This window comes from Lichenostomus cassidix, chromosome 19 (assembly GCF_008360975.1).
Source record: "Lichenostomus cassidix isolate B80296 chromosome 19, HeHo_3.0, whole genome shotgun sequence".
Taxonomy (NCBI): domain Eukaryota; kingdom Metazoa; phylum Chordata; class Aves; order Passeriformes; family Meliphagidae; genus Lichenostomus; species Lichenostomus cassidix.
The window spans coordinates 8,819,691-8,846,033 of record NC_139499.1 but is presented as its reverse complement, the minus strand read 5'-3'; the positions used below and the strand labels follow the sequence as shown (position 1 = coordinate 8,846,033).

The 26,343-nt window shown below is 39.9% G+C and overlaps 1 protein-coding gene across 9 annotated transcripts in view; it reads left to right on the top strand.

Annotated features, from left to right (window-relative positions):
* BCAS3 (BCAS3 microtubule associated cell migration factor) overlaps window positions 1-26,343 on the top strand; it is a 289,031-nt gene that overhangs the window by 94,347 nt on the left and 168,341 nt on the right. For 7 of the 9 annotated variants that reach the window (XM_085078499.1, XM_085078507.1, XM_085078505.1 and 4 more), the window contains exons 17-21: window positions 6,679-6,723; window positions 12,032-12,156; window positions 12,755-12,920; window positions 14,047-14,147; window positions 25,224-25,324. In XM_085078499.1, coding sequence (XP_084934625.1) covers window positions 6,679-6,723; window positions 12,032-12,156; window positions 12,755-12,920; window positions 14,047-14,147; window positions 25,224-25,324 — 538 coding nt within the window. The remainder of the gene's footprint in view (window positions 1-6,678; window positions 6,724-12,031; window positions 12,157-12,754; window positions 12,921-14,046; window positions 14,148-25,223; window positions 25,325-26,343) is intronic. The other 2 variants (XM_085078501.1, XM_085078504.1) reach the window with 1 other exon arrangement.

Sequence of the window (26,343 nt, the reverse complement as noted above, 5' to 3'; positions counted from 1 at the left end):
AAAATATGGTTTTATTTTTTTTTCAAAGTTTGTTTATTTTGATTTCCAACCTTTTCAAGCAGAAATGATTTTTGACCATCAGAACTGGAAACACAGTAAGCCAGGTTGAGCAGAAATGCAAAACTTAATCCTGCTGTTTTCTTGACCTTATTTTTCCTCTGTTGCACTGTTCTGGACTGGGTAATTCACGTGTGGATTTCCACTCTGGAGCCAGCTGCACTTTGGTATTTCTCATGTGCCCTGATAAAACACTTCAAAGTATTTGTTGGGAAAAACTCCTCTAAGTATACATATAATAAGAAAATAACTAAGAAGATTTTATGTGTTTCATAAACCATGGCAATTTTAAATTAATTGATACTCTCCAACAGTTGATATTTTTCTCTTGCTAAAATTTAAATATTCTTTTTTTGCAATTAAAGCTACTGGCTTTAATTACATTTTTCCTCTCTCACTTTCTGCTTGTTTGAATTCCTGAATATTTTCTAGCTAAAAATCTGATTGATCCATTACTTTACAGAGGGCTTTTATTTTTTTAAGGAAAGTAGATGGAGCATGGCATGTGGTTGGACAAAAAACCCGAAAGTCCTACAGCTTCCTAACATTTTCCTGCATTTTGGCAAACGCAGGCAGTGCCTCCCTTGCTTCAGTGCTTTCTTGCTCAAACCCTGCTTGTGAGGTGAATTTTACCTCGTGTTTCATGAACCAGGAATTATTTCCCAGGCGAGAGCTCGCGGATATTCCCTCTCTCCCTGAGTAATTCCCATATTCTGTGCTCGAGTGTTCAGGACATCCTGTAAATGTCTTTGCTGGGTGCTCTGGGTGTGCATGCTGACAGTCAGAAGCTGAGGTGTTTGCACATGTGTGTCCATCCGTGTCTGTCCAGCAATCCACTGCTGCCCTTGCCGTGAAACAGGAATTTCACGGAGCTTGTTGAGCCAAATCGTGAACCACGAACACTCAGTCGCCTCCAGCGCAGAGTCTGCCTGGAGAGAAATTCCTGAACTTCACACAGATAATTGTAAATGGAACTTAGAAACAGTAAAGAAACAGTTTGAGGGTCATGTTGAGGTTTAGCTTCCTCCACACACACATTTCAGTTGCTGCTTTTTGCCTTTTTAGTTTTCTGCTCACAGTTTAAACACAGGCGAGGGGAAAAGATTGTGCTACTGCTCAGGTGAATTTTGGAAGCATAGCCAGGTGTGATCCTGGATGAGGGAAGGGAAATGGGATCAAGGGGAGGTTGTTGCAGGGCAGGAAGTCACAGTTTCTCCAAGAGGGGAAATACCGAAAACATGACTTGAAGAATATGGCCAGTGAAGGACAGAAATGTTAAATGTGAGCTCCCAGAACTGGAACTGACACTTAGAACCAGGGGACACACAGCAGAGAAAGAAATTAAAAATTCACCTGAGGGCCTGCCAGGGGAGGTAGGTGATAGGAATAGTGAGGAAAGGATTTGGAAAAAAGCTTTTGGTTTACAATAATAATTAATGCAAAATTCATTACAAAGGTTTCCTTAATGCTGTGGTGATGCCAGCAAACCTTTCTAAAATTATTGCAATTGTAATAAGTCTGCAATATTTTATTTAATGTTTTATTCTTAAACATCTTAAACATATTCAGAGTGTTCATATTCATAGTTTTCCGGTAAATTATACTATTCACAGACTGTCTCTGTTCCATTTTATGTAATTTTTAAAACTAATTAAATTTAAAATGCTCAGTGAGGCTTATGTAAGGGGGGAAAACAACAGTCATGGGAAATACCCTGCTGTGTAAATAGAGTTTTCATGAATGAGGATCATAATTTTCAGCACAGCCCACGTAGCCTTGTAACGCTAAGCCGAGAGCTTCCTTCATTTGTTCTGCATCCAAAATATTTGATGAAAGTACACAAAATTAACATGAAAAGCTGTTATTTATAAAGCAGGGATTTAAGAGGAATGCCTAGGATCCAAGAAGCCTGGCATGCCTAAAATGACCAAATTGAGACAGCAGCCTTAACTTAAACCTCCAGGGGGCAAAGCGTGTGTTTAACATATTTAACATCTGCCCTCATATTTCTGCAAACACATAGCACTGGAAGTCTGTGCAGTGTAATATTTCGACAGGACAGGGACCATCTGCCTCGCTGGGAGAAGTGTAGGAGGCATGTATTACTGCAAATGGCAAAAGACAGATGTATTTACACCTACATGGTCAGCACCTCTAAGCAGTGCTCCGAGGAAACAAGGCTCTTCCTTGGGAGCAGCTGCTTAACCTTGAGATTGTGCAGCGATCGGAGAAGGAGTTCGGCGTCACTCAGCTTTTACAGTCACTGCTCAGCCTCCCTCACAGCAGATTCCTCTCCCCGTGCTTGTGACTTTGGAAGAATTAAAAATTTAATCTGTTGCAGCACATTTTTCTAAAAGGGAAAAAGCGAGGCTCAAATACGGTATAATTAGAGGGCTGGATTTGTCCGCTTTATTTGCTTTTAACATCAGCTGGTTTAATATTAAATCTTCATGAAGGCTTGTAGATTTTATTAACCAAAAAGTCAAGTTGGGGTTTGTTCTGTTGGTATCCAAGACAGCAAAATATTTTCCAGGTACTGAAAGCACTGATCAGTGCTCTTAATATCATGTCTGGAGCAGAGCTGCAAAGCATGTCATGTTGCTTGACAGGTGGAATGGCAGTAAATTTTTTAAAAGTGTTCCCTGTAGCCCTATGGGAATGAAAGACGGAGTCTGGAATTGTGTCATGACCGTGCTGCTCATCACAGATGCTTTTTTTTTCCACCCACAAACGTAGGTTTTGGAACATGTTCTGATCAGTCAGTGCTCTGAATACGAGTCCCATTGTCAGCATGAAGCATCTTGGAACATCCCCTCCACCTTCCTTTCCTCTTTCCCTGCCCTCTGCTTCTTCCCCTGCTTTTTCAAGCCTCCCGTAATTTCCGCACCTTCATCAAGCACTTCATTTTTGTCCCTACATTTTGTCATCCCATTGACTGGCTTTCCTGCAGTTTGTGCTGTCAGCACATTCTGAGGAGCAGAGAGGCTTTCCCAAAGGGGCTCTAACACTAATGAGTGAGGAAGCTTCTGATGTTTTAAAGATTAGGGGGGGATGCAAAACAGCACAAGAGCTGGATTTAATAAGTCTTTCTATATCCATGCCTCAGTTTCCCTCTCAAAATTTTGATAGTAATGCTGAATTCCTTGTCAAGGCTGGTGAATGGGTTAATTCATTGCTCATTTACAAAGAGCTTATAGATTTGCAAGGGGAAGAGCTGTATGATCCATCTCGTTGTCTATGAAAGGCAGTGAATCAGAACATTCTAGAAGTCAGCTTTGTGCTCTGCAGTAGCTTCATAAGTGTTCCTTGTGTTTGTGGAATGAGTTGTGCTCAGTTTCCAGTGGGGACATGGATGAGCTGTAATGGGAAGGAGGGAAAGAAAAGATACAATAATTGCCCCAAAAGAAAAACTTTTGTCGAAGTTGGCTCCTCTGACAGCAGCATTTGTTTTAACTTCCTCCAGGGACATGGTCATTATATTTGTATCATACTTCACTCCCCAGTCCACCCTTGCTGGATTGGAGCAGCAGGATGGAACCTGCATTAGCTGGGGCTTTTCAAAACACAGAAATCCAGTGTGCCTTACAGGAAAGGGATAAACCTTGCTTTTTTTCCAGCCAGGAGATTTAGATAGTGTATTTTTAAACATGAAACTCTATCCCTTCTTCATCCCATCCCTCATTCCACCCTCAGTGAGGACGGGGGAAGTAGGTGAAGTGTCTGATGCAATTGTATCATTTTAATTTTCTGTGCACAGAAAGTCACTGATATCTGTTGGGTTTACTTTATCTCAGAGAGCTTCTTTTATCCCAGGGTAAATTACTGCAGCAAACAAAAATAAGGAGTGCAAAGTCATCATGCTATGGTACAATTAATTAGGAAAAATAACTGAAAAAGTAGAGGGAAAAAAAAAGTAAAGCTAAAGAATTCAGCACAGTTGTCTGAAGCCAGACATTCTCTTTCTGGCACATTTCTCAGACGTGTTTTATGTCACTTTTAGTTTTTATAATATGTTTTGGTAATAAAGCAACTGCTGTAATGATTTATAATTGATAATAAATGCAATTATTTGCACTAAAGTTTGTTCAGATGCCACTGTTTATGAAAGGATTCTCAATATGGCAATATATCATGTTGAGGATTAGAATAAATGCCTATTACACAGCTTATTAAAAGCTTAAATAGCTTTATTAAACATAATAAAATGAAATCAAAGTGTTTCAGTATTCAATTTGCTAAAACTCAAAATCAGGTAAGAGACCACAAAAATTCCATCAGAACTTTGAATCGTAAATCACCTTCATTCCATAATTTCCTTTGGAATTTCTCCCCAGCTCTGGGAAATGGGAACCTGGGTGAGTTTTTGCCTTGGCATTGCTCTCTAGCTGTCACCGAGCGCAGCCATCTGGTGCTGTCTCTTCAAGGTTGGGTTATCCTGTAATTTGTGGATTCTCTCTCGCTCTCAATTAGCATTCCATCCATATTATGTGAAGGAAAGAGTGGAAAACAATTGCTTATATAAATACCATAGGGAAGAAATGGTCATCTTTAAAGAAATTAGGTCTTGTGAACAGAAAGAAAATACTGAGTTGGTTTTCTCACACTTCAAGATTTTTACTAAGACTCTGCTGTAGTCTTTGGAAGTGTAATTACGTTTTCTTCATGATACAAAATTTTCTATCCATTTCCATCCATTTTCTATCCAAAACCAACTGAACAAAACCTTCAGTTGAAGCATGTATCCACCTGGACCAATTTGTAAATAAAATAAAGAGAATTTATTAATTTGCAAGTATAATCAGGTCAGTACAGCAGTGGAAAAAGAAAAAGCCTGTATTACATTCTGAAACGTTCTAATGGGCTCAGCTAAGTGTCATTTGCCTGAGGTTTGCAGACAAAGCAACTGAGACAGAAAGAAAAATAGTGTCCAAAACATCCATGATCATCATTTAGAAATTTAATTCTAAGCTCCCAGGCAGATCTGACCACTCTACAATGACTCTTCAAATTTACACTCGATACATTCTAGGTTTTACATTATGTTGGCTTTGGGTAATGCAGGAGATTGAGCTTTCAATTAAATATTTAAGCAGTGCAATAGTGCTGGCCTAATTTTCTAGACTGGCCTTTGACTTGGGGACTGGATGTGTTGACTTTATAGGAGATCATACAGTTCAGACAATTTAATTGGGTTTTATCACTATTCAAAGATGATATATTAGGTCTAGAGGGGTGGTTGGTTCTACCAAATGAGCTCTGTCACCCAAAATGTTGAGCAAACATTTATTAAATACAAAAAGTTAAAGGCTAGTCCCTTATACAGAGCCAAAAAATGTTTTTCTGGCCTATAGTACTAATTAAAAATAGGATTTTTTTCTGTAATATTCTATTCTTTATTGGATTTTTGCATCTTTGCATGTTGAAGAATGTATGTCTTAGGTTTGTACCTTCACCTGAATGTTTTTTGAGAGGATCCCTTCATTCATTGATGTTGTGTTCATGTCAGATTTAGTTCACTGAATTCTTTTTTATCAGGCTGGTATCCTTTTAATTGTGTGGGTCTATGGCTGAGTGCTTTGTACATCCTTCAGTGCTGTACCTTTCCTGCTAATTCATTGCCTGAAAATATTTCACTTGTTTCAACTACCCAGAACTTACTGCTGAGTCAGAGTATGAAAAGAAAATGGAACCATTGGCATTTACAAAATCAATTATTCAGAGATTTTGTGGATGATGTTACATCCCAAATGAGACTCAGAGAAGCCTTGAGCATGTGAGTAGCTCTAAATCTGCCTCCTGTTGCTCCTTCCCAGATTTTATGCAAATGTCACTATGGCAATGGCTTTTTAAAGGGATATATCCATTAAAAATGCCCCCAGATTAATGGGATTGATACTTTAAATTCTATCCACTGTGTAAAATACTTGAACAAAACACAAAATCAAATGATGGTGTAAATTGTTGGGTGACCAAAAGCACTCAGCTCTCGATCTGCTGATTTGAGCATCAGATACATTTGAAGTAAGTTAGGCCTCTCTTTCCTGCATCTGTGCAAGCTTTTAACAGGGGGGAAGAAGATTTCTGGGTAATACAGTTGAATTTCATGGTGTATTTCTGTCCTAGCAAAAGGCTGAGTACTTGTCCCTAAAAGGTTGTGATTGCACCTGTTGGATTTATTCCACCTCCTCTCAGTAAATTTGTAAAACTGCCCCACTTGGCCCTTCAGTGTTTCCCAGAGAACCCCCAGCTATTGATTGATTTGGATGCTAATTCCCTTTTCCTGTCAGTCGTGACTCTGCTAGCTGCTGCAGGCTCAGCTTTGCAGCAGAGCTGAGGAGGAGCCCTGAGCTGTGCCTAACCCGAGCTCTAACCCCAGCCCAGCTTGCACCGATGCACCCAGAGTGCCCCAGCATGCAGAGCCTCCTGCCAGCCCCACCTCAGGGCTGTGCCAGGCAGAGCTGCTCCCCTGGCAGAGCCTCAGCTCCTCCAGGGCATCAGCAAGGGCTCTAAACAACGATTTTGTTCACTTTCTGCATAAATCTTAATAGCATGATATACGGTGTACTTGTTGGGAATTGAGTTCTCATCTAATTTCTGTGCATTTTTCCCCTTTCCGTGAAGACCTTACCTGTTTGGAGCAGGATGTTTTTCCATAAAAGCTCCCTGGTGAGTTCCCAGTTCAAACCCAGCATGCCTATACTCCATTTGCTGTCCTGGCTGAAAATAACTCTGTGCTTAGACTTTTTAATTTTGGATTAATTTTTTGTTTTCATTTGTTTTCCTGCATGGCTGATCCATAGGTTTCCACCCACATAATTTCACTTTTAAACTATGGATGCGTGTTCACCATCAAGCATTGCAAAGAAATGAATTCACTTTGGTTTTTTTTTTTAATTTATTTTTTACCTTTGAGAGTGCATTTAATTTTTAAGTAGCAGGGAAGTTGAAAAAATAAATTATTTCTAAGTGGGCAGAAATGATTGCAATGTCTTTCCAAACAAGCCTCTTTTTTTTTTCCTATATTGCTTCCTTTATTATTGTAGCACTAAGTTGCTTACAGACAGAAAACATCGATGATGACCTCTGAAAAATAAGCCAGATTAGCAGTGAGTAGGCAGTAAAGTACTGCAGTGAGAGGTGAAGCAGTAAAATGGGCACTGAAAAAAAAAAGAAAAGCTGATTACTCTGGAGAAAAAAATCACAGAATGGTCTGGGTTGAAAGGGACCTTCAAGATCATCTCGTTCCAACATGGGAAACCATTCCGTTAAAATTGGAATATTTGAAATAAAAGGGGGATTCATTTTAATGGGAAAATTTGGAGCATATTATAAGAATACAAGAGAAAAAACAAGTTTTAACAAGTTTTTTTTGTGTTTTGGGCAGTGCTGCATCACCTCAGTCACCCCTTTGTAATGGGATTGGGTGTAGGGAGGGAGGGAAGGGAGGGAAAAGGAAGGAAGGAAAGGAAGGAAAGAGGGAAGGAAGGAAGGTTGGTTGCCTTACTCCTAGGGAATTTCTAGTTCCTGAAGCACCTCCCTAAATGTAGTTTCTGGTGCACCAAAGAGATTAGCCTGCTGGTGATCTGAGAAGTGCAGAGGCTCTGGAAGAAGAGTTTTGGCAGTGGATTGTCTGAGCAAAGCTGTGTGGGTCATCCCTGCACAAAGCAGGAGACGCCATCAACCAGAAATGATTTTAGATTCAGGCAAGATTAAAAGGCCGAGATTAAAGAGGGGAATATATGAAATAGGCTCCAAAATTGTTGCCTGTCTTTCACAAGACTCTTTTGTGGTTTGTTTAATGCCAGTGCTAGCTCAAAAATATGGTCCTTACTAGTCTACAGAGAAATTAGGATAAAAAACACACTTTGGGTGGGGGAAGAAATCATGTTGTTTCCATTAAGGTCTTAATGAGACCTAAAATTCTGTAAACAAAATGAATGTTGATTTGACAGCTAAGTGCCTGGTGAATAAAGGATCCTACCACTGCTTTTCGTGCTTTTTCTTGCTTTATTCATGATCTGACAACTGGAAACATCTTTGTTTTCGTGTTTTAGACACGATGATAAATGAATTAAAATTTCTGGACTTTGAGACAGATTTTTTTTTGTAATTTTATGTGCAATTGCAAATTTTATGCAGTATTTTTCTCCTGATACTTTTGTCACTGCTTATGTAGTCAGGATAAAACTTTTTCCTTCAGCAATCATAGATGTTTCCATTTCAGCGGGTTCAGTGTGGAATAAGTGCTTTTGTCTTTATGAATCTCATCTATTTGAAGCCTATTTGTTTGGAATATAAAATCAAAGTGATTCTCAATCTTTGAAGACTGGTACTATTTGATTATAAATATTTGAACATATAAGATAGTTCCTTCATATATATGCAATTCATTTATTGTTTGAAAGAGCCAGAAGAATTTTTTGAGACATAGAGCTCCATCTTAAACGTTGCAGCCTCTGGTTTTCAAAATATTTAAACAGTATTAATTCTTACCAGTAAATACTGATTAAAATGTTATCTATTTAAAATATTGTAACTATTTAGTATTTTTATAGAGAGCTAACACAATGCATTTCCAGAGATTATGGCAGAGTTTGATGTGTTACAAAGTCAACAAGTGGGAGCACTGAATAGTTTCAGTAGGTCTTAATCTGTTCTTACTGTGTTGGCAACATGAAAGGACTTGCATGCTGAGCTCAGCCTCTTCATTGCTTTCTAAGCTCTGACAAAGTGATGTCTTAATTTCCTTCTTTAGTTTCCTCCCATCTCCTTTTGTGCTGTTTTAGTAGAATGTCAGTGTGTGTTTTTCATTGGCCATGTCTGCATCTACATCTCGGTGCTTCTGCATTTAAGATAGAAATAATCCTCCAAAATTATGTTAGAGAAGTGAATAATAATACCAATTTCCCCAAATACATTGTATTCCTGATACAGATTTCTGCACAGATCCAATTGGGGTAAAACTACTGCTGTGTCTCACTGAATTCCAGGTTGTGGTTGCACAGTGGAGTAGATCCAGAGAGGAAAAAGTAAACTGCCTTTTCATCCTCCTGGTTTCTTAAATACAGTGCTGTTGTTCCTAATGTTTGAAAGAAATGAAAAGTGCAATTATAATGAATGTTTTGGTCCCATTTGCTTCACATTTTAGCATTGACTCCCAACGACCTGAACTTCTTCCTGCATCTCTTCTCAGGAAAACTATGGTCGTCTTTTGGAAGTTACTATATTCTGAAGACATTTTTATATTAACTGTTTTTAAAAGTGAGGCCAAATGTGCCTGAATTTCAGCTCTTGGAATAATTTATGAAGTGCTGACAAGCCAAGAGAAGGAAAGAGCAGGAGTTCATAGCAGAAACAAGTCATTCACCACCTACCTTCAACATTATTGTTTTGTTATCATTTATAAAGCTGAGAGGGTGTTTGCATCTGCAGAATAATGAGGATTTATAGTTTCCAAGTTGTTAAAATAATGCAATGACATGTAAAGATATTTTTCTAATGGCATTACTGTTACTGAAAATAACTGGGCTTTGGAGGTTTGCTGAAGGAATGAAATTGGAGTTGGAATGTATTGGTGAAAACTCAAGAATCAAGTAAAATGATGGTCAAATGAAAGATTCCTCAGTTCCAAGAGGGTTCAGAATAGACTTGTTGACATCTCAGCAGTATTTTCAGAAATCTGTCCAAACCAATAAGATGCACAAGTCTTTTTTGTTTGTTTGCTTGTCTTTGTTTGCTAGCAGGGCTGAGTTTAACCACATGAGTAATCGTGTTTTACAAGGTCTGCTCTTTCTGTCTACAAAACATCATCCTCGAAGGGAAAAGGTTTTGGCACTGAAACCAACACTTAAGTGCTTGCCTTGAAAGATGTACATCCTAAAGACAAGATGTAAATAGAACTGAGCTTAGACCATTTCCTCTAAGGCTGTTTATAATTGTGTTTGCTTGAACACAGGTCTGGGGACTCAGAGTGTTGAGAACTCTGGAAAAATGTGTTGAGTCCCAGGTTCACTTCTGCTGCAAGGCTTGAAGTGAGTTCTGTCTCTGTAGGAGTTTACTCCAGTTTGTAGCTGAGAATAGCTTTTGCTTCCATTTTTTTTTCCATTTAAAATTACTTCATTAACCTCAAAAAATCATTTCAATAACCTCAGATTGCATGGAGTAAAAATTGAGAATATTAAGAATATTAGGACTGTATGGAAAGATTCTTTTTTAGAGAGGAAGTGAATGTGACTGAGTCATAGCTGTGCTCCTGGCTTGCTTCGTACTGAACAATCTTCTATATTAAACCAAATCATTCACTGATTGAAGTATAGATCAGTAAGCAACAAGACTAACTCATGGATACATTTATATTTTAACATCTGAAGGAATATGAGTGTGTGAATACTTGGAAAGGGAGAGCTAAAATAATTCTCAATATACAATTTGGTTAAAAATACTCTTTCTGTGAGTGTTATTTCAAAGTGAAAGAAATCTATTCTGATTTTTTCTGAGTAGCTAATAAACGCTTACTAGTTAGCACAATCTTAATTTAAATATTCTAATATAAGTGTGATCTGCCACTGCAAGCAAGGGAATACATTTATAGTCAGGAACTTTTTGGAACACAGTTTTCTGACCCAGTCATCTGTAGCTGTAGGTTTAACAGTTGGATATTAAGTGCTTTGTGGTGGTTCAATACCAGAGTTACTGACTATAAATTCCAACTGCTCTTTTGGGACATTCCAGCTTCTCCCACATGCACAAGTTTGTCTGAATCTTTCCATGGACTCTGATCAGTGTGATGGAATTGCTTTGGAAATAGCTTTTTTGTTTCAATTTCTAACTGATAAATGTGAACATAGCTTGCCATGTCTGTGATCTGTTAGTATAAATCAAATATCATTATAATTATACAGTGTTTTAATTGATTTCTGCTGTTTTAACATATTCTAGAGCTGAATTCCATTGTACCACTTGCAGCCTTTTGTTTGCACATACATATATACACATACACTCCTCAGAACTGGAGACTGTTATGTAAAAACCAGGTTAATGTGATGGTTTAATCACAGGCTGAAATTGTGTGGAACAAGAAATTAGTAGAAGAAAAATGGAAAGAAGGGAGAGGTAGCAAGAGAAGAGAGCAGTGAAATACAGTAGAGAGAGAAATATAAAATAACTCAGTTAAAAGGACTAGAACAAGGGGAGCATGGAGAAGGAGGAATCCTGTGTGGATTTCTCAAACAGCTTTTCTCTTAAGGAAAGGGTGAAATCCTGATTTAATGAACTGAGGAATGGACAATGCTCTGGCAATAGTTTTGAGTTCCTGCAGAGCAGAATGTTACGTACCATCAGGTTCCTGTGAGGAGAAACACCACAGAATGGCTCAGTAAACATCCTCACTAGCATGGATCTGCTCTTTGCACATCCTGGGTTCAGGGCAGTGTCTCTTAATCTGCTTTTCCATGATAAAATTCCTGATATGTCCTGACACGTGGCTCATGAGTGTGTGCATCATTTCTCTCCCCCTGTACCCTCTGCATGTCATTCCCTCCCACCCTTGGTCACACATCTCCTGTGGGTGTTCCTCACTTTCTTTGGAAAAGGCAAGGAAATCTTGACCACCTGGAATGGCTGAGCCAGAATCTGTATTTTCATTCCCAAAGGATTTAGGGTTTCTTTGTATTTACTTCAGAAGTTGTTTCTATTGAATGCAAATATTCAATATTGGGTCTTTTGAACAGTCCAATTTTCCATTATTCTTCTCCAAGAGCCAGTGCTGTTGATCAAGTTAATGAGTTCAGTATTCCAGGGGAATTTGGGATCTAATATTGGGAAACACTGAGCATCTGTAAATCCTGCTTGGCCTTATGGAAACTGCAGATATTCACCATTTCTGAAGTAATATCTTAAAATTGCTGTTAAGCAAGGGACATCTTAATTTTTTGAGAATTAACTTGCATAATTTTATTTTGTTCTTTCTTTAAAGCAAATCCAAACCAGCTCCACAGATTTCACCCAGCAAGTCTGTGGGAGGGGAGTTTTGTGTTGCTGCAGTCTTTGGATCTTCAAGGTCATGGTTTGCAAACAATTCTGGTCTCAAACGAGAAAAAGGTTGGTATCTTACAGAATTAGGGTTTGCATTTATACTTAAATTCTTTATTTGCTCATTTGTGACAGGTTCTGAGCAATTGAGGCTTATTTGTGGATTTTGTTCCTTAAACTCAGTGGCAATGGAGATTTTTAGGAACATGCTTGGGGTGCTTTTGGTAAATAGGATAATTTACAAGAAATTTTAATGAGTGAAATAAAGAATTGATTTTTTATTATGATACAGTGACAGAAACCCAACTTTGTTAGCTCAGTCCAAAGATGCTATGTGAAGTGGCTCTGAAAAAATTGTGAGATAAAGGTGAAACACCTTTGCTAAAGTGAATGTATAACATATGTTTGGGAATGTATAATTGCCTGAACATATCTTTGTGAGAAACTCTGTTCCACCTTCTCCTGTATGAGATATTCATACAATTGAGTGTAAATTGTTTATTTTGTATGATTTTCTCTGTGTGTTTCCAGCCCTCTCACTTCTTTTAATTCACATTTTAGCTGCAAGCAAGAGACTTAAAAGAACACACAGCATGCTATTTCTGTAAACGCATTTTCTGTTCCTGCTGTGCTGTTGCAATAAGATTTTCTCTCTTCTTGCCCCCAGATCAGTCCAAGCAGTTTGTGGTGGAGTCGTTGTACATCATCAGCTGCTATGGCAGCCTGGTGGAGCACGTCCTGGAGCCGCGGCCGCTCAGCACCGCGCCCAAGATCAGTGATGACACCCCTCTGGAGATGGTCACCTGCCCCAGGGCCAGCTGGACTTTGGTTAGGTACCTCATTCCTCTGACTTTTCCTTCCTTTTGTCCACAAAATGATCATGATCTTCCTTTTTGAATGCGCTGCGTAGTGATTGTCACTCATATAAAAGCTCCTACAGTTTTCTGTTGAAGGAGAGAAATCCAAACCTTCCTTTCCATGTGGTTCTGTCAGTGTTCATGTGGCTGAATGGGAACTAAGCATTTAAATCCTTCTGTACACATGGAGCCACATGGACATGTGTATGAATCAATAGAGATCCTTATTAATTGGTGCTTTTAAATGATCAGATTGTAATTTTCTTTTTATGTAAGGACTAGAAACAATTATTTTAGTAGTGTTGAAGTACCGAATTCTGCAGTGAGACAGGAACAAGGTCCCCACAATGAAGCATTGCAAGTTACCCTGTGAGCACCTGAAGGTACCATTTCTTAAGACAGTAGAAGAAATTATTCCTGACATGTGGAAGAAAGTAAAGAAAAATTGATGAGAAAGTGTTGTCAGTGCTTTTGACATTTTAAAATATTTTCCTATCGATTTTTCTTGGCTCCTACATTCCTTAGTGCTGCTTATGGCTGGACTGGAGTGATCAATACTTGATTTACCAAGCTATTTAGGAATGGCCCACCCTAATTAAAATTACAACACAGACTTTGGGACCATTATTGTTGAAATGAGTAGGTTGTAATGGAATTGAAAATTCTAATTGGATCAATAATCCATAACTTTACACAGCTTTATTTTCACAGTTTGGAACTGCTCAATGACTTTACAGGATGGAAGCAGTGGTAGTTAACAGAACAAAAAAGTTCCCCAGTTTCTGTTGTGTGTTTATATAACGTCAGCATGACATACAATGGTCCTAAACATATTTACCAACTTAATCTAAATCTCCTTCCTGGCTTTGTTTTACGCAATCCCTGCTGCAGTCAACAACCAAGTATTGTCTTTGCCTCACAATCTGCACGATTTGGCCCTGCTGCTCCACTGCCTGTGGTGGATTGCAGTGTTTGAACAAGCTAATTTAAATAATTACAAACATTTTGTGAGCTTGTATAGATAATTGCATGTGATGACAGAAACACTGATTTACATTCTCTGTATTAGCTTAAATATTAATAGTCTTGTGTTTTACCTCAGAACTCCTCAGTGGAATGAACTCCAACCACCATTTAATGCAAACCATCCACTGCTCCTGGCTGCAGATGCTGTGCAGTACTACCAGTATCTTCTGGCTGGCTGTGAGTAGCTGACAACTTCTTGTCTTGTCTCATGTGCACGTTTGGAGCAGAGAGTTGACTTTCTGAGTTGATTTTTCAGCCAATTCCAGTGTATGTTCAACCCCAGATTAAGGCTGTGTGTAACTACGTTAGTAAGGGTAGAGCAGTGAATGTAATGTTTGATTTTTGAGATGAATCAGAGCTGTGAGGCTGGGGGAGTGCTTGGCTGGCCTTGAGAGTGACCCACCAGACCCCATGAAATCTGCAGGGTTTCCTCACCTCATTCCTTCTCATGCTTTTGGCTATTTCCTCTCATGAATTCTATACTCAGTGACAAGCGAGTGCCTCTGCATTATCCCTCTCCCTGGAACTCCTGCTTGCTGGGCTCCTTCCAGCCAGAGTCTCAGGCAGCTGCTTCCCTCAGGAGCCTTGGCACTGCTGCCAGGGATGGTTGCCCACCTGCCTTGGCCTGTGTCTTGCTCAGCCACATCATTCCCAGAGCCAATATTTCATGCCATGGCACATTCAGAAACATTTATACATCTATAGCTGTATATATATATGGTATATCTATATTGAATAGACACACAAACAGATGTATTTTATAATTGCTTCATAGAAAAATGAGTATTTATCTTTTATTTGACAAATGAAAATAGAGAAGACTACTGACAGTGAGGAGCAAGTCTGTTCTGTCTAGGATGAAAGTGATGCAGCAGTGGAAGTTTCACAAGGGAGCAACTCCTGGCATCTGTCAGGCTACTCCTGGGGAAACCAGAGCTGTGCACAGTTGTCAGTGCAGGCAGCAATATGTGACCTGAGCATTTCAAATGCACCCAGTGGCCATGGGGGCCAGGAGGCACTTTGGATGGGACTGGTAAAAGGGACACTGGTGGCACTTTGGATCTCTTGCTTCTACCTGTCCATCTGCTGCATCTGAGTGCTGTGGGAACCTGCAGAGTTTCAGTCTTCCTTCTTCTGTGTTGCAGAGAAAATTGGGATAAAACTCAAAAGGTAGAAAAGAATATGAAAAAGTAATTAGTAGTGCACAGCTGAGGTTTTTTTCTAGATTCCTGCCTTATTTCACTTGTATCCCACATAGTGAAATAAGGGATGGATGGGGCTCATTCTGTGTATTTTATTAACATTTTATTAGCATCTCAAATACTGTTACACAGTACAATATACACACATGTACAAATTCACATTTCAAATGGTTTAATGCTGAAAACTTTTTAAAGGAAAGAAAGAATAATGAGTGTAGCTAAATTCCAACAATTAATGAACTTGTGTTATTTGAATTATAAGACTTTTAATTCAGGTTTTAATTCACATAACAGGAATTCTTTAAGCTGGATGTGACATGGAAAGAAAAACAGAATAATAACCACTAAAGACAGAAGAGTATCTAGAAGACACAATGCAAATGGCAATAACAGAGAAATTTGTGTCTGATTGTGTTTGAAGTTTTGCCTTCTGAATTTATTGTCTGAAGCTACTCAGTGAAGTCCCTGCAAACACAGGGTCAAGGCAGGTTTCCCACAAAAGACACCTGTTAAAGAGCTGCTAAGCCCAGCTCTGTGCCTCTGCTTACCTGCAGCTCTGCCCTGGGCTGGCTTTGGCTGCAGCCTGGGTTTGATGTGCTCTCGCTTCCGTCGGGGACTTTAATTGCCAGCAAATGGCTCAGCCGGGGCTGAGGGGGGCTGGTCCATCTGTCTGCCACGTCAGGCCTGAGAGGAATGGTGGCGCCGTTTCAGGGTCACTATTTGTATCTGTCTCTCCGAGGTAGAATGCAGCAGTTTCTCTCCGTTTCTGTATAGCATTTCTGCCAATTGTTTGGCTCCATTAAGTGTGCAGGGGAAATAAAAGCCTGAATGACCAAGTCACAAGGGGGTATGGATAGACCCTTTCTTTGTCCACACTCAGAACATTGCATTAGGTCTCATTATCCATTTATAATAAGTGACCTTTGCCCCCTGGGTCATTGAAAAACCCTCAGTGTGCTTTTTAGCACAGAGTACCTCTGTCAGCAGCCGGGCAGAACAATGAGACGTCTGGCAGGCTGCTTGGAGGACTGCACAGCCAGGTTTTCATAAATAAGAGGTTTGATGCCAAAACACAGGGCCAAAATCTTCCTTAGTCTTTGAAAAATATAAACCAGACCGGTGACTTCTTGTGCTAAACAGAGAATATTCTAAAAATCTTGCGTTAGGTTATTGACACACGATTCGGCTTTTATTGTTTTTAAAGAATCTGAAAGTTTTATTTGCAGCTAGAAAGGAAGGAACAAGGAACCATTGTTTGAAGAAATGTTTTGTACAACAAGTGTCCAAGACCTTTATCCCAAGGGTATTTGTAAGTGGATCAGCACAGCTGTTTCATTGCTTTGAGGTCATCTGTGACATCTGCTGCAGAAACCTGGATCAGTGTGTGCAGCTCGTGTCTACCTGAGCACATTATCACAGCTCGGGCTGCTGCACAGGTGAGAAAGTGGGAAACATGGGATTTACAGCTTTCTGTAAGCTCATGGCTTGAAAGTGAACTTGCATGTTAAATTCCACAGCCTGCTGGCCTGCAAGAAGTGTCAGTATCCTGCTCCAAGCTCTTTGCAGTTGGGCAGAGAGAATATAAGCAGTCCTGAGAGCTCCTCCTGGCCGAGCAGATAGTAGGCTCATTGTCATTCCTGTAAAAGTTCCCACAAAACTATTTATTTATTACAATCTGCAGGTTTTCAGTGCTGGATGTTAGGCATCAGATATTTCTCTGTGCTACTCAGATGTAATACCTAATATCCTACCTTATTTGTGTCTCTAATATTCCCTCTTTATTCACCTGTGTGCTGAGCAATTTCTAAACCTAACCACAACAGAAGGAAATCTAAGTCACATTCTGTTCTTCTTAGATGTTTTTCCTATAACATAAAGTTTTGTCATTACTTACCCTTTAAATCCTGCTTTCTTCCTGCTGTTTGGTACTTAGGAATTAAGGTGCTTTTGATAGTATAAACTCTTCAGGATGCTGTTCAAGTGTACTTTCCATGTACATGACAATCACCTGGTTTCTTTCAAATGAATTCTTTCCTCTCTTTTACCAGGACCTGAAGTTTTGCACATTTGATTGATTTATCCCTTGTTTCCCTTGTGTGACTTGCCCATGTTTTTACATATTTGAATTCACACAGACACTTTCATGGTACATAATTGCATTGCCATGGAAATAGGTAACTGCATCACCAGAAAGTCTGACATCCTCATGTTGTGTTTATTTCCTTTCTTCCTTATCTCTCCCCTTTGAATTCACTTTTCTGTTGCACAGTAATTGCAATATCTGAAACGTGGTCAATTAACACACTAATGAATAAACCCCAAAAACTGCCCCAAAAAGGTATTGAATAGATTGAGATCTGATTTCTCTCCTCTGGCTCTGCAAAGGGCACCTTCACATTCCAGGCAAGAGTTTTGGCTCATCAGGACCAATTTTATGGACATGGCCTGCAGTTGTCAGAAGTGGGCCAGTGACAAGAATTAATATATTAACTGGTGTGCAGTACTCTGACAAATTGCTTACTAAATACATCAAAATTGATTGGGCATTCTGTGTTTAAATTGACAAATGACTGCATTAGGGGAAGGAGGGAAATCCATTAATTACAGCTGCCCTCAACCATAGGAAATGTAATCGTATAAATATAGATTTTGTTAAAACAAAAGTCTGTACTTTACTCCCGTGTTGCTGGTAAGTGTACTTGCACCTCTTTGCTATTAAACCTGCAATAGGAGGTTTTGAAGACAGATCTTTGCAATTGGCTTTTAAATAATCAAAGAGCATTTCTGTTGTGTTAAAAGGAATGATGCAGTGTTTCTGCATCCCACTCTGACCGCTTCTGGAAATTGTTTCTCTCTCAGAAGAATGGACCTGTAGCCGAGGCTTCTGCTGTCACATTAATTGTTTATTCTAAATGCAATGTAATTTGTATTCCAAGATGTGAGGATTCAGACCAGTACTCTGTATTGTCCTTCCTTGTCCCTGTACTGCTCTCCAAGTCATACTCGCAGGGCTGTTACATTTTTCTGAGTAAGAATTTGCACTTCAGTTAGGCCTGAAGATATAATCAGTTTTATAGGCTTCGTTAAGGGATTCTTGAAAAGATTAAGGTCTGTATTTATAGCTGCCTTTGACTTTTGGCTGTTACAACAGATTTTCATTTCTGGACCAACTGTTGCACATATCTTGTATTTCACTGAAAATGGCTTTCATTAGAAGTCCAATTTAGTAACTCTCCATTGTCTTCAAAGGGAGGGGGTGAGCCTTTCCCTGCTGTTTGTTTGGGTTAAATGATAACACCATTTATACAGATAATCTCTGTAGCTCTGACATCATGTTTGCACTTCCTGCTCCCTCTAATGAAAGCTGTGCACCCTGGGCAAGACTTCTGTCTCCAAGCAGCATTGTGGTTCTTTATGGCCTATTTTATATTCCTTTCATACATTCCATTGACAGAAATAAAAATTACATCCACTGAGCTAGTGAGTATTGTGGGAAGTCTGTGAGGGTAAGATGGAGAGTGTATTAAATAACTGTGAATCTGTGCTGTGAACACAGACACTGTGAAAACCAAGCTGTGATGCCTGGAATCACAGCCAAGGAGTGCCACAGGAGGAATCTGGACATTCTGGTCCTCCAGCCCTTCTCAGTGCACAGCAGAGTGTGGCACAGGTCTGGTCATAGGTGAATGAACTGGGACTGATAATCACATTTAGTGTTCTACCTCATTTTTTCCCCTTGCATTCTTTTGTGTGTGCATCTTTAACAGTGGATTTGCCATTTCTAGGACAGAGGAATGTGGGTTATGGTACATCCCTTACTATGTATGTAACTACAGTGTGTTGTGTGGCATTTTTGGGGAGGCCAGAGCTGCCCTTGCTGTGGGTATGTTCAATGTCTGTCACAAGGAGCTCAGTTTCAAACAGTAAAGCTGATCAAAAGCAGAGGCTGTGCAGTAACAGCAATGACTCTGTCGTGTGGTTACGAGGTGTTCAAAGCCTTTCTGCTCTGGGGCTGTGGCAGAGCCACACTCAAACAGGAGCTTGGGGCACTTTGGGCTGCTTCATTCCAGTGTGTCTGCTGGGCTTTACTGGTTCTGCACGTGGCCAGCTGAACATAACCCATTGCTGGAGTTCATCCCTACCCAAAGCAAGCTCTGCCCTTGCCCTGAAGTGGGGCAATCCCACCTGAGCTGCTGTGTGGTGCAGTGCAGAGAAGCTGCAACAAACCATGGCATGTGGGTGAACATTTCCACTTCCTCATTTTCCTGTGCTGCTCATGTGAATGGTGCCCAAACTCCTGCCCTTGCAGCTGTACCTTTGCCACAGGTGAAGGCCTTGCCACAAAATTGTGTCAATTGACTCTTCCAGGCTTAAAAATGCAAAATCGGAGTGCCAGAGAAGCTATTTTCTAGATTCCCTCTTTGCCATTTTACCCTTACTACCTGATGTTGCCTCTACTCAGTAAATAATTTTCATGAAATTCTATTTTATTATAGCCATATAATAAAAGAATAATAAAAAAAATACTTCTTAAAAAACTTCCTGAGACTCTTCATCAGTAGTCTCAAAGGAGTTGTGCAGACATCCTGTAAAAATCCACATCTGTGGGGAAAAATTTATAATTCCTAGAAATTTTGAAGAGGGCATTTCTGTGCAGGAAAGTGAGTTTTAGAATTTCAGAAAATTAATCCTTAAGTGTTTCCTTTGACTCAGGTAGTCTCTCTGTCTATTACATGGAAATATGGATATCTGTATGAGCGTATAAGTGATAATGTAAGTGGTTCTGGTAAAATACATTCTAGAAGAATTTTGATGATTTGAAATTTGGAAGTTTTTACTGCATTTAAAACTGTTGCAGGTCTCTAAATATGTTATAAGTGTATCTATATTTATATATTTTTTTATGACTAAGGTTACAGTATTCCTTGGGAAAATTGATCCCAAGCAGGCATTTCTCATACAGAATTGTTACATGTGTTTGGGTTTTCCTGGAAAGAGTCACAAGCAGTGAAAATGGAATTGCCAAGTTTGCTTCTTACACTTGGAGGTGTGACAGATTGCAGGTTGACCTGGATCCCCTTCTCCTTCCAGAAAAAGGTGTTTCTAATGAAATTGAGTTCATGGTATTTTTTAAAAGGAAAACTACATTCACCTAAAACTGTAGCCTGCACCTTCTGCTCCCTGCAGGAGCCAGGATTGAGTGTTAAAGGAAAGCAAATTTAATTTCTGACTGAGCATGGAGTGATTTGGGCAAATAGGAGCAGGGCAGATGTCAGTTCATGAAAGCGCTGCATCGTTGCATGAACAGTGGAGTAAATCACAGTACATTCTCCAGCCATAATTGGTATTTGTGAACTAATATAGATGAAAATGAATTCTGTAAGGTGCACTGGCTGCTGGGAACGTGTCTGTCGAGCTTCTGATGCAGAGATCCACCTGGGGCTGCATGGCTTCATCAGGTTACCCACAGCTCGGCCGCCCTAATCCGTGTTTTATAAACCAACCGCTGCAAGCAGCGCTGCGCACAGCGCCTCAAACGCTTTCAGATGTGTACAAACAACAATAATGAACAAGGGCACATGCTGAAATAGTTCTTTCCTCCTCTTGCATGGTCATCTGGAAGTCCTTAGAGCGAGGTCCGTGAGCACGCAGGGGTCAGTTTTCAAAGCAGCGTACGGGGATTTCGCCGCGCGCCTCCCATTGACGTTAATGGGAGTCAAACGGGTAAATCCCCACGCACCGCTTTGAAAATTTACTACTAAGCCTCTTGACTTCTCACTACATACTTTGATTGTAACAGTAATCCATGGTTAACATAATTTTCCCGACAATAATGTCAAACATACTTTTGAAGTCGGTGAATTATAGAAATAGTTACCTCTTCCATAATTCTTTAAAGATGGCCATCAGATGGGTTTCGCTGTGGGTTCGTGCGGTTGGAATTATTCTTTAACTCAGAAAAGAATAGATGTGTTCTCTTTCGGTGCAGAACTGATTGTCTGCTCGCAGTCTGAGTGCTGAGCAGCCTTAAGGTGCTCCATCCTGTGAATAAGATCAAGTTCTAGCTCTGCCCAGCTTTAAAAGTACATCACACTTGACTGGCTTCCTATGGGAACTTTGGAGATGGAAGCTGGGATTGAGCACAGGGAATGTATACCAGTCTTGCAGCATAACCAGGAGTAATGGTGAGGTCTAAACACCTAATCAGCACCTTTTTGGAGAAAAAAATCCAGGCTGTTGTCTGTCAGACCAGTGTTAGTAAGGAGCAAGTAAAGCAGTCATCAAAAAAAAATGTAAGAAGAATTCGTATCCTGATTACAGAGCTACCTATACCTTCATGAAAGGGCTGATGCTGAGAGTGCATGGTCCATAAAGCACCTAATAAACTGTGGGCAACACACAAATAATGAGAGAATCAAGCTCTAATCAATTGATGGTGTGAAATGGCTGTCAGTCTGGCTAAACTCCTGCTTTATAGTGTGTTTTTTTAGCTTTCTTCTATTATGTTTATGCATATAAGAATCTCAGAAATTCCTAACAGGAAAAAAATGAGTGGGGAGAAGTTTTGGGTAAAAGAGGATATTTTAATTTGCATGCCATGCTCCTGTAGGAGTTTACAAGCTGAAAACTGCATTAAAACCAGAACTTTGTTCAGTAACATGTAGCCACAAGAAAAAATACATCGAGCATATCTCCAGCTACAAACAGTTTATTGTTAACATGGCTGGGAGTGTTCTGCCCAAAATGAAAACCTGGCCTTTGCTTTGTTGTCACACTTGAGCAGAGGTAGAGCCAGAGGCACAGAGCACCAGCTCTACACCACCTAGATAGAACTGAGGAACCAGAGAAAAAACATCACATCAGGTGTTAGGGTGGGATTTCTATGAAACCAAGGGTTATGTCATTTTTATCCTGTTCACCACAGACATCACTAGAGACTGCATGGGTTAGTTAAGAGTACATTGTCCTGTTTTCAGTGCATTTTAGAGCCTTCTTTGACGTTATAAATGTTAATTATATTAAATTATAATTATGGAAATGAAAAAGGCAAGCTCTCTGGGTGTCTGCAGGCATGTGCAAGGCAGGCAGCACCAAACAAACAGGCTTTGTAGTGCTCAGATGCCTTTGTTTGCTCTTAATTTGGACAAACATCCAGCCCTTGGAGAAGAGCACTTTGGGAATTTCATATATAACTCTCAATTAAATTGAATTGTGCAAAGCTTATTTCTATAAATGAGAAAATTAAAACCTTTTGGTTCAAGAAGTACACAAAACTAAGGAAAACTAATGATTTATTGTTCCCAAATTAAAACCATAAGCGCACACACTACAATTGAGCTGTAGTGGTTCTTTGTTCCAACACTTTTATGCTGCTGAAAGATTACAATTTATAATCTTTGAAGGAAGATTTGTCTTAGCTTTAGGTATTTATTGTGTAATTAGCCCATCTATGAACAAACCCACTGCGTGTTAATTCCAATATTCCTCAAATCTGTATTTATCTAGGTCTTGCTCACGTGGCAGGAAAGTCTATGCAAATTATTTGAGATTAATACAAATTGTTTGTTGTCTTTACATGTAGGTAAATATCACAGAGAAGTTTCTAAACCAGGAGGGCTTTTTGTACTTAATCATAGAACTGTGTGAATCAGGTCCTGGAATTGCAGAGAAGTATCAGCTCAGCTGTATTTCAGCCTTTGCTTTGGCTTGTGTTGAACCTTGTGTCTCCACAGTCCCTTCTGTGTGCTTTTCCTGGCAATAACAATTATCACACCAATAACAATAACTTCATTTGTAATGTGGCTTTTTTCAGATGTAAGCTTTCTTCAATATCATAGTAACATCAGTCCTGTGAGTGCAGAGAAGGGAGGCTGCAAAATTTTCGCTTGAAGGAGGACAGAGAGTAAAGGTGCCATTATTACTTTTGAGCAGCTCGAAGATGGTTTTTGCCCCTTGCTAAATGTTGATGGCAAAACTCTGATTTTTTCTGTAGGTAGCACTCCAGTTTTTCAGAAGTTTCCTTGAATGCTTATTTTTGGATTTATTTGCCTTTCTAAGCAGACTGTAAAAACTCATGTCCTGTTTTACTGCACAGACAGAGGTTGTATGTTTTAGTTCTCACCTTAGATTTTTAATAAGCACTCATTTTCTTTGTATTTTTTCACTTTGTGTATTTCTAGATTAAACAAACTCAGTTGCAGGCTGATATTTGATATGTTTGTTCCAGATGTTGGTGTAAGAACAGAAAAAGCTAGAAGCTGGCATAGCTCAGACACAAGGCATTGAATTGATTATTTTAGGAAGGTACAAAGCACCTGCAATTGCAGCAAAATATCTCTGTGCAGCCAAGGCTTTCGTGCTCCTGATCTGTGTCTGCTCCATTTGTGGCTTTTCCCAATTAAAGAAAAATTACAGGAGAACCAGTAAAAACCACTACTTGCTCCAAAGCTTTGCAAGAATTGGAATTTCGTTATTTGTTATCCTGCATGGTTGAGAAATTCTTCAAAATTGAAAATACTGTGTGTTGCAGCATCGGAATAACCTCACTCATGGGTGAGAGTCTGTTTTAATTTCCAGTGTGAATTCAGATTTTCAAAGAATTAAGCTGGAAGATAAAAGATTACTCCTGAGCTCAAATTCCTGGAAATGTCCTCCCAGGCTTAAATTAATCTCATCTTGGACCTTGATAGCAACGTGAGAGGTGTGTGACCCAGAAATGGAGGGAAAAGGGGCTTTGCATTTTTACACCCTGTTTGTTCCTACAACTTCAAGGGCATTTTTAACTTGGAAAAATCAGACCATATGTAGATGTGCAATAAGCAGCCCAGCAATGGCAGATCTCCAGCAAGGATCACTTGTCTTCTAAGGTCACTTCTCCCAGCACTGCACATTCCCACTGGGAATGGTGGGAGTAGAGCCAGTGGTGACCTGGGATGTGAGTTAGGGATCCCCTATCCCAACCTGCCCCTCCAAACACTGCTTCTGTGATAGGTGTGCCACAGAAATCCTGCTTTATTGAACAGCCAAAGGAATGGCTGAGGGCTGACCTCAGCTGAGGCTTTATCACTGTTGCCCTGCTGGTGAACTCTCAGGCAGAGCTTTGCCATGGAATTCAGCATTTCATCACTCCTGGGTGGAAAGAGTTAATGCTGCACTCAGAAGCTGCAAGGAAACACAAGAGCTGGGCAAAGCTGTGATTCCTCAGGAAAAGGCTTCCAGTGGAGCACCAAAACTAATCATTTGTTCAGCTTTTTTGTTGTTTTTTCAAATTTCTTTCTCACTGCAAAGCCATCTTGAATCTCCAGTAAAATGTAAAAGTATTCCACAAGGGAGAAATACAGCGATGAGGCAGGGGGGATGCTGCTCCCTGGGCTGTGTTTTTGCAGCTTCCCTAATCTTGACAGCTCTGGTAGTTGCCCCTGGGATAGAAAGAACAAAAAAAATTCAGAACAGTCCATAAAGTTCCTGTTGGTTTGAAAGCAAAACCATCTGCTGGAGCCATGAAGTTTGTTAGGGAGTTCAATAACAGGAAAGCCTGCAGTTGATCAGCTGTGCTCTCTGAAATAGGCAGGAGGATTTAGTGTTGGGAACCAGGAGATGTGGGGAGCATTAGGGCAACAGCAAAATGGGTCAAAATCATGGGTTTGTTTCTTTGGTTTCAAGTATAAACTTCAAGGAAGAGAAGTGGGTGTTGTGATTTCATATTCAGATTTTACTGTGAATCCTCAGGAAGATGTATATGTTCTCTTACCAGGAGTTCAGACTAGGCAGTCACATCCCTAAGTCATGGAATGAGGTCTGTCAGGGCTGTAAGGAAGGAGATGGAGGTGGTTTCTATATTCTCTGAAAACTGATGAAGACACAGAGCTGAAATAACACAGACACAGACTGTGGGGATTGCAGTGAACATGGCAGGTCACAGAACGGTTTGGGTTGGAAGAGACCATAAAGCTACATTGCTGTGCCATTAACTTATTGAAAAAGCCTTTTTTTCTTTAAATAAAGCATTTAACAGTAAATCTGATGTTGAATTTTCTGGGGTCTTTTTCAGTGGTGCCACCAGGGAGCCCTGGGCCCATCACCCGGCACGAGTCCTACGACAGCTTGGCCTCAGACCACAGCGGGCAGGAGGATGAGGAGTGGCTGTCACAGGTATGCTCTGGGGGATGCCAGGTCAGCACAACAGGGATGGGAGCCACTGGAAGTAAAATTCACAACTTTTATAACTTCCAATAGCCACGGGCATTGCTGTGTGTAAAACTGACTCCACTCCTGATGTAGCATTGGTGGGAATTTGATGGTCTCAGACCAGATAAAGCCCCATCATTCCTGACACAATCACATCCTTGGGAAGCTCAGCATGAAGGGGCAAGTTTCAGCTGTCAACAGCTGTGTCCCTTTTCTCCTGGAGTGAAAGGAGAATGTTCTCATTTTTGGACAGGGATGAAGGAAGTTGGCAGAATGGCAGTGCCTTTTGGGTGGTGACCTGTGAGTCCTTCACTTGAACAGAAAAATGGGACATTAGATGGTTTACTTCCTTCCTTCCCTGATTATCATTTCCTGCTGATAATTCCTGTAACTTACTGCTGCATATAAATACTATATTGTATTAAAACAGACATTCTTGGTGGAAGATTTTTATATGAGGTAAAATCTTTGTCTTTTTATCCAATCTTGCTTTGTCTCAGTCAATGAAGCTTCTCTATAAGAATTCAGTAAATACTTGACCATTTGGCTCAAAACAGAACATCAGTGTAAGAATGTAGGTCATGAATAATACACTGAGAATTAGTTCCTCTTAGAAATGAAAGGTTAGAGTTAAATAAATAAATAAAATTTACAAACGCTCTGAATTTACCGAAGCAATTACAAGGTATCTGATCCATGGAATTCACCCTGACAAATTAGGTGGGTTTCCTCTGGTTTGAGAACAATGTTGTTATGGGAGTGATGCATTAAATGTGTTGCTGGGGTGTATGGCATAAATATGAAATATTTATGGATGGGATTTGCTTCTCCCACTGGTGAATAAATCATACACAGCTTTTTCCTAAAGTGAGAGGTTAGGTTTCCACATGGACCTGTCCAGGAGGAGCACTCACTGGGGAATCCACTCATATGAATTCACTTACCTGTCAGAGGTTTCAGATGTGGCTGCACCTTGAGGAATC